Here is a 7,962-nt window from a genome sequence, read left to right as displayed (position 1 = left end):
AAAAGAAAGCAAAAGTGGAACAGAATACCTTGAACTAAACATAGGGGGGAAATTCAGTAGCAGAATCAAACATAATAAATTAATGTCACCCCCCCCCAAAAGGTGCAAGACGTGAAGTCCAAGGAGAGAAACAGTTCTCTTATTTCTCATACCCAGGTAGCTCTTTTCCACCTAGGAACCATTCAATAGACAGGTGAATTGCAACCTGCTAATCTTTATACTGAAAGGCTTCTTTTGCTGGCGATGGGCTAAAACATCTCCCTCATTTTATGGATGGAAAACTCAGCCACCCCTAGAAGGAAAAGGAGCTGAAAATAAGCAGGCCAAAGAAAGGAGGATTCTTGGTTCTCCCAAGGTGGAGATAGACCTCCAAGAGCTCTATTTAGCAGCATCCATTTTGATTTCTTCCAAAGTGTGCCTCATAGCGGCTGACATGAAGAGTACCCAGAGTGTGGGCCATTGCAGCAAGTCGGCAGATACTTTTAGAAGAGCAGGGAAAAGAGGATCCACCAGTGACATAAAAAAGGGTTTGGACACTGCACAGGGAACAACAGGGGAGGCAGGGACACATACTTGCTTGCTCACTTTCTTGTTTCCTTTGGGGTTTTTTCCAGAGTTATCACGACCGCGGCTGCAACAGGAAAGAAAGGTTTTTACGAATGGAAATGAGTCATTTTATAATGTTCTCCATCCAAAGTAGTAAGTTATTAAATTGGTTAGCTTAGTATCCTAAATCTCAATTTGGTTATATATCCTTTTATCGCAAAAGGTATCTGTTAAAATCTAATTGATGAAACAATTAATTCGTTAAAAAGGCAGTTTCATTCAGATTTAATCTTTAATTGATTTTAAGATCTTTCAACTTTCTCTGGATTCTCCCCACTCAATCCCGATTTACTGGTCTTCTCGTTCTTTTCCCAAACTGTTGAGACTCGCTTCCCTTTCCACAGAAAGGTGCAGAATCCAGGGGACAGGCTCCCCACTCCTCACTAGGAACCCCAAATCTCAAAAAACTGCAGGGGACAAAGGGAAACAACACCCTTTCTTGACAACCAAGGCTATACGAAGCCAAGCCAAGGCGACTTGTCTAGTGGCACCTACCCTTTCCCTGGGCCTCCAACGGATACCACTTGCATGCCGAAGGAACCCTGCCCACGGGACGGCTTGCTTCCAGCCCACTGGCCCACCACCATGCCAGCAATCTCCAATTTGCCTCCTTGTGGCGGGATAGGGTGAAGACCTAGGAAAAGGGAAGAATCAGTAAGCAACTAAGTAGAGTAGGCTGGTTTGCACCCTAATTGAATCACCTGCACCCACAGCTGAGGGTCTCAAGGTCAAAGCACGAGAGTAGGAAAGAAATGGCCCTGCTGCAAACTCAACAGAGATCACTGCACAGACGGAGGGCAGGCGAGGAAGCAAAACTGTTTCTGGGGCTGTACTACTTTAGACTGCAGGTGGGGAACAGCTTGCCTAAAAAGAAAAGAAACCCACCCCTACCCTGAACATTAAAAAGTGGGAGGGGGGAGCCTGCAGGAGGAGGTTTGTGCAAATTAGATCAAGAGCTTCCTGCCAGGGCAAATAGGATATGATGGAACTCCCAGTGGTTGGCTCCCTATTTGCTAGAGAGAAGCAGGATATATATCATATGAAGCAAACACGTAACAGAGGCAAATGGAAGCACAGCGACTTACCTGTGAAGCCTCTGGTCCTCCCAGGGGCTGAAGGCTGAACAGAACCAATGGCGCGAGGGTAGAGAGGCATAGGGTAAAAGGATGGGGCCATGGAAGATACAAAGGGTGGAGGTGGGAGCAAGGGAGGCGGAGCCTGGCGGTTGAAGTTGATGCCTTCCAGGATGCTCTGCCTCATCTTCTCTACCTTGGACACCTGTTCATTCTGTGGATCAAGGAGGAGTAGGAGGGAGACAAAAAAATAACTGAACCAGAGTTTGATGGTATTATAAAAGTGCCAGGCACTTCTCGCCGCCGTATCCCTCCAGTAAAACAATATCAAGGTCACGGAGTGTAACTAGGGAGGGCCAGTTAGGGCAGTTTGCCCTGGGTATGATCTGGGGAAGAAGGGTGCCAAGGGCACATATTATGTGATGCATTGACAATTATCTGAACAGGCGATGGAGAATGTGATCCCATGTCAAAGTTAAGCACTTTGACTCCCCCACTGTAATCAGTAGGATATAAAAATGCCTAACGAGACTGAGAGCCTTGTGGTGTATTCTGTTCAGTATGAAGTAATTAAGTACGTTCTCCAGATAATAGATTGAAGCCAGATACCACTTTGCTCAGAGGCTTGGTCATGGCAGCAGGCCAGGCAGATTGGTAGTTTCTCATTAGCTTTGTGCCTGCAGCTTAACAATACACAAAAAAGCACATTCAGCTGTTGAATACTGCTGGTGGGTGGGTGATGCAGTGGAGAGGAAAGAGTAACTAAAGGCATTAGACAGCAGCAGGCAGACAACACTCTTAGTTTCACCTACAACTAGGAGGTGAGCATGTGTAGAATGCACAGGAACAACTAGAAGTGGCTCTGAATCAAGGACTAAGCAGCAACAACTCAGGACGTCCGCAGCAGGATCAACTGCTCAGCAGCCACTTCCTTCTAGGAGTGCTACCCTTACCTGCCCATCACACAGGTCTATCAGGGGTGCCTTTTCCCACGTGGCTTTGATTAGCTTGCTCTGGAAAAGCTTCCCGTCAAAGTAGATCCATGGGCAGCAATGTTCCCAAGGGACGGGCTGCCCGCATGCATCATTGGCGAAAAGGGCTGTGTCCACTCCACTCATAAATAGAGCAGCCAGCTGAACTCCCCGGGGATCCAGCTTCTCAATCTGCAATGGAAGCAACATACCTTCAGCCACCAAGGAGCTCATTTTAGTCCCCCACTTTGTCACGGAGACCTGAGTTACTGAGTGAGTTACCCACAAGGCTGCATTTGTAATGCAGGAGAGAGCAACAATGAGGCTTAGCACAGGAAAATGATAATGATGGTGATGAGAAGTATCAGATGGAAGCCTGAGACACAGCACAGGGCTTTCATTTTTGACCTCCAAAGTCAACCAAGCCAGACCTACTCGTATGAACATCACAGGGTTAAAAAGAGGAGAGCAGATCCATCAAAAGGAGGGGTCAGCAAAACTTTTTCAGCAGGGGGCCGGTCCACTGTCCCTCAGACCTTGTGCGGGGCCGGACTATTTTTTTTTTTTTTGGGGGGGAATGAACGAATTCCTATGCCCCACAAATAACTCAGATATTCATTTTAAATAAAAGCACACATTCTACTCCTGTAAAAACACGCTGATTCCTATCCGCGGGCCGGATTTAAAAGGCGATTGGGCCAGATCCAGCCCCCAGGACATGGTCAAAAGTGTCTTTTGAGGCCTCTGCTCTCACCAACCCTGGAGAGATTAATCTACTACATAATGGGCCAGAAGCAGGAACCGGGCGCAAACAGCCCAAACCAAAATATGTCAGGGCTCAGGCCTGTTCCACCAAATCTTCCCATCTCTCATCAGGGCAGACCTCTCTCTGCCAGATGTTCTCTGTGCGCCAAACTTTTAGTGGCTCTACACTGGGCAATGCGCTCTGGAGTCACGGCTCATGTGGGTATCATACTCCCACCCTCTCTTCTCTTAGCCACGTTTACCACTTTTCTACCTATCCCTTGTTGGACCATGCCCCGTTTTTAAAGGAACAAAAAATAACAATAGATGCAAATGCCTCCAGGTATTTATGACGTGTCCTTCCTTCCCAGGGAGTACCTTTAACCTGTCCCCTCCCTCCATATTGAATATATTAAGAAGCAGGGCTCTCTTCCAGAGGGCGTGGTTTCTGGCTCTCAAGGAGACCTGAGCCCCAGCACCTCTTTCTTTAACAAAAAGGGGCTGGCTCTACTGCTTCAGGCAACTTTTATTTCTCCAAAGATTTTTATTAAAGTTTTCACAATACAATAAAATAGTATCTAAGGCGAATGGAATCAAAAAGACAAGAAATAGAGGAGAGAGGGAAGAAGAAGAAAAGAGAGAGAAAAAGAACAGATAGGAAACATTAACACCAATAATAGTAGTAATAATAATAAAACACCAAATTATATGTATATAGCCCTCACTCATAAACTTCAGTCCCCATATAAAGAAGTCTTCTCAGCTTACCTCTTCCTCAGCCTCACACCCTGGGAAAGACCCTCTCCTATCACCTCTCTGTATGTATCTTCATTTAAGAAATCAAAAGAAAAATCAACTATCAAAAAGAATCATAAAGAAAACAGAGTAAAGGAGAGGGGGGAGAGATGAAAGGGGGGGGAGGCTTCCGCTTCTCTATCTGCCAATTATTTGTATTTTCGATTACTCAAAATATTTAGCGTTTACACTCCAGAAATATCCAGTTTTTCCCATTCTGCTAGATGGGATCTGCTAGATATCAAATTTTCTTCCCAGACATCTTTTCTCACTCAGGAAATCTAATGTAGCTCTTCATTTATGCATTGTTATCATCAAGTGTCCAATATGTATATTTTCCCCCAGTTCCTCGTGGTGAGTTTCTCCTCAGGGGTTCCAACCTTTCTCAGTAATGTAGTAATTCATCTTTGTTTGCCTGTTAAATCTTCATTAAATCATTTTCAATTCTTTTCTTTCCCCCCCCCAATCTCTTTTTCTGTTTGCGTATTTGCTATTCCACATCTCATCAGACACAGCTTTGAAAGCACATTCAGTATAAAAAACTATGCTTTGAACTGTCATCAGCTGTTTTTGTGGTCAGTAAATTTCCAACTTCACAGCAGATTTCGTCATCAGCTCCCACCTTTCTGGCAGCCATAAATCTGTCTCCTCAGCTCCATCTGGTATTTTTTTCACATTTAGACAAAAATGGTCCCTCTGTTCGCCGACTGCAGATCCTGCACCTCCCATTCGTCTTATCTGTATCCCAATCTCCTTAACCATCTCCTGTAATCTGTTTCTTAAGTCTATTAGCTGTGCCTTTGCATGAGTTTAAGGATCAGTGATGTCTTTAGTGTCAGCATGATATATTACGCTGTCTTCGCTTCCCTGTGTTGTGTGACGCAGACAGCAATTCCCACTTTCATTTTCCATCAACTCAGCACAGGGAAACAAGGATTTACAAAAGAGGTAAAAAATAAATTATAAGCAATTTTGAGCTCCAATATTTCCAGGCAGTAAATTATTTAGATCTTCTTGAAAAGGCTTTCCGCCTGTTATCTGTTATTGCTTTTAACTGTCCGCAGTCTTTTCCCTCTGTGTGTTATTAATTGACAAATAGAGAATCCAATTTATATTCCTTACTTTCCAGTCCTACTAATAATAATTAAGATAAGGAGGGTGCAAACTTTAAGCTCTAGTTTAAGAGTGATTATGCAGAGCTCGAGCAAATATATTCGCATCGCTGTAGACACATTTCACCTCCACAGAGATTTATCTTTCCCTCAGTACGACAATGAATGTCTTCTTCAGAATATCTGAGGCTGTGCTCTTCGACCTCCCTTAGTCCGAAGGGGAGTTAGGTAGCCAGATTTACCCCCTGACCACCTCTCATCTCTGCTAGTGGAGCGCTAGCAGACGTTATCTCAATTTGCCATAGTTCCAACCAGAAGTCCCTGCCTCAGACAACTTTTAAAGATCGCAGTGGCCCTCCTGTTACACCTCTAAACACTATGCCACGGATTTCTTTCACTACTGCTCTACATCAAATTCCTCTGCTTAAAAGTCTACTCAATCCAATGTAATATACGCAGGATGACTTTATGTACATCACAAGTTTTAGGTCTTGTTGTCATAAGCAACAGGAAGTGGTAGTAAACCCATCTGTAACCGGGGCTCTCATGATGGAATGTTCATTCACAGAAAAAGATTCACTGTACACAGAAAACTAGAATACCAGTAAGAAAGCCAAGATATTATACTAGAACCCTCCCTCAACCACCACCAACAAGCCTGCATGCTCATTTTCTATGTACAAGGAATATATGATCTCTCACCCGCAGTCTGAAGCAGAACAACCCAAACATAGGCAAATTCCAGCCCAACAAGCCTTGTCAGCAGAAGCCCTGTGCAAGGACTTCCACTTGCACAATGGGGCTTTCCACCCCCCATCCCCCTGCATGAGTCCCAAAACTAACTTGGGAGGGGGGTGTCAAGAGAACATCCAAAACACCTTGCACGGAGGTAAGCGGGAGGGAGAAGGGCTGCAATACTTGCACAGACAGAATGTTTTGTCCTAGCACAATACTGAATCCCACCCATTGTATCATCTGCCATCTGAGACAGGACAGGAGTCTGAAATTTCAGGTTTTGCAAATTTAGAAGTTTTGGGTTAGCAGGAACAACAGCAGTATGAGAGGAGATGGGATGGGGTGGGATGGGTGAGTGAGTGAAAGGCAGCAAGGAAGCATGGACAAGGGGAGTGCATCTCAAAAAATGCATGATTTGCAGGAAGGTTTTGCCTCTCATGGACAAGAAAGTTTCCCCTTCCTTAGCCCACGAGCTCTAATCCACTGAGCTGCCTTTCCGATTCCCTGCAACAGAGATGGGGAATCAATGCCCTCCAAATGCAGTTGGACTCCAACTCTCATCAGTGCCAGTAGCCACAGCCAATAGTCAGGGATTGTGGGAACTGTAGTCCAGTAACATCTGAGATGGTTCCTAGATTAAGGTTACCAGATTTTATTCAATGAATCCAGGGACACTTTTCAACTTCAATGGGTTTTGTATGGGGACTGAATTGTAAATCCGGGGACTGTCCCCGGGAAACAGGGATGTCTGGTAACCTTATCCTAGATTCCCCACTCCTGCCCTAAGGGTATAAAGATTGCAAAGATCAAATCCAAGCTCAACCTTACCTTCAGTTCTTGAAGCTGATCTGGCTCATACAGCTGAGCAGACACAGCCTGGGCCAGGAAGGCGTCCAACTCGTGTCTATGCAGGATCCGACCCCCAGGCCATTGTATCATGTATCTTTAAAAAAAATAAATGACAGAATTTATAAATCAAAAGAGTTACTCCACCACGTACTGGGGAGGAAAGGAAACCAAAGGGACACTTCCCAGCTTCTTTTTCTATTTAACTTTAATGCTGCAAGAGGTTACAAGCATTTTAACAGGAACTCAACATTAATAGCTAGCTAGACAGACATCTTGTATTTTCTTGGAAACTCAAAATGGGTAAATAGAAGGAACTTTCAGTTACTAGAGTAAGTTTTGAGCCTCAAGTCAGGAGACGATATAACTGGCGCTCCACCCGCCCGTACACAGAGCCACAATTCTTCCAAATCCTGCTGTGCCATTCCACCCATCCTGTCTCAGGAGCCCTCTTTCCTGAGCATTCCCACCCATCGTGCCCAGACCTGCCCCACTCACCGTAGCACACAGCACATAAGCAGCAGATGTGTGGGGACATTGGCGGGATTGAGCATGCCAGGGGTGTCAGATTTCATACAGGCCAAAAAGGCTCTCATGCGTCGGTTCTTGTCCTCCACTGCTTTGCCCAGCCACAGCTTCTTGAGGTTGGGACACGTCCACTCTCGAAAAGCAAGGGCCGATACCAATTCTGGAGTCTGTGGGGATTTCCCCTTGTACGCCGACCATTCCTTGACGATAACAGGAGGAGCTATGTAGGAAAGAACAGGGCCCATCTGACTGCGAGGATAAAACACTTGCACACTGTTCCTGTAAGGAGACACAGAAGGCACTTCCCCAAGCTCCCATGACCAGGAGAAACACCATTTGGACCTAGCCCACCTGGAGGACAGATATATGAAACCAGGATGCTGCCTATCAATTGGCGACTGAACCTATTCAGCAGACATGTACCACAAGTCCCGCAGTTCAACACAATGGCCGATAAAAAAAAGGCCCTTGCTGCCAATGAATCTCCATATTCCAAAAAGTGCCCCGGATACCTCTGGGAGGCCCACCTTCCACTTTTACGAACACAACACT

General features: G+C 45.4%; 1 protein-coding gene across 1 annotated transcript in view; it reads right to left on the bottom strand.

Annotated features, from left to right (window-relative positions):
* Positions 1–7,962, bottom strand: part of FAM120C (family with sequence similarity 120 member C) — a 35,120-nt gene that overhangs the window by 11,449 nt on the left and 15,709 nt on the right. The window contains exons 10-15 of the mRNA XM_081175685.1: positions 7,381–7,630; positions 6,865–6,979; positions 2,633–2,842; positions 1,692–1,893; positions 1,102–1,240; positions 574–631 (exon numbers count right to left, since the gene is read on the bottom strand). Coding sequence (XP_081031811.1) covers positions 574–631; positions 1,102–1,240; positions 1,692–1,893; positions 2,633–2,842; positions 6,865–6,979; positions 7,381–7,630 — 974 coding nt within the window. The remainder of the gene's footprint in view (positions 1–573; positions 632–1,101; positions 1,241–1,691; positions 1,894–2,632; positions 2,843–6,864; positions 6,980–7,380; positions 7,631–7,962) is intronic.

Source organism: Podarcis bocagei (genome assembly GCF_964188305.1).
Source record: "Podarcis bocagei genome assembly, chromosome: 17".
Taxonomy (NCBI): Eukaryota; Metazoa; Chordata; class Lepidosauria; order Squamata; family Lacertidae; genus Podarcis; species Podarcis bocagei.
This window is presented reverse-complemented; position numbering and strand designations above follow the sequence as displayed.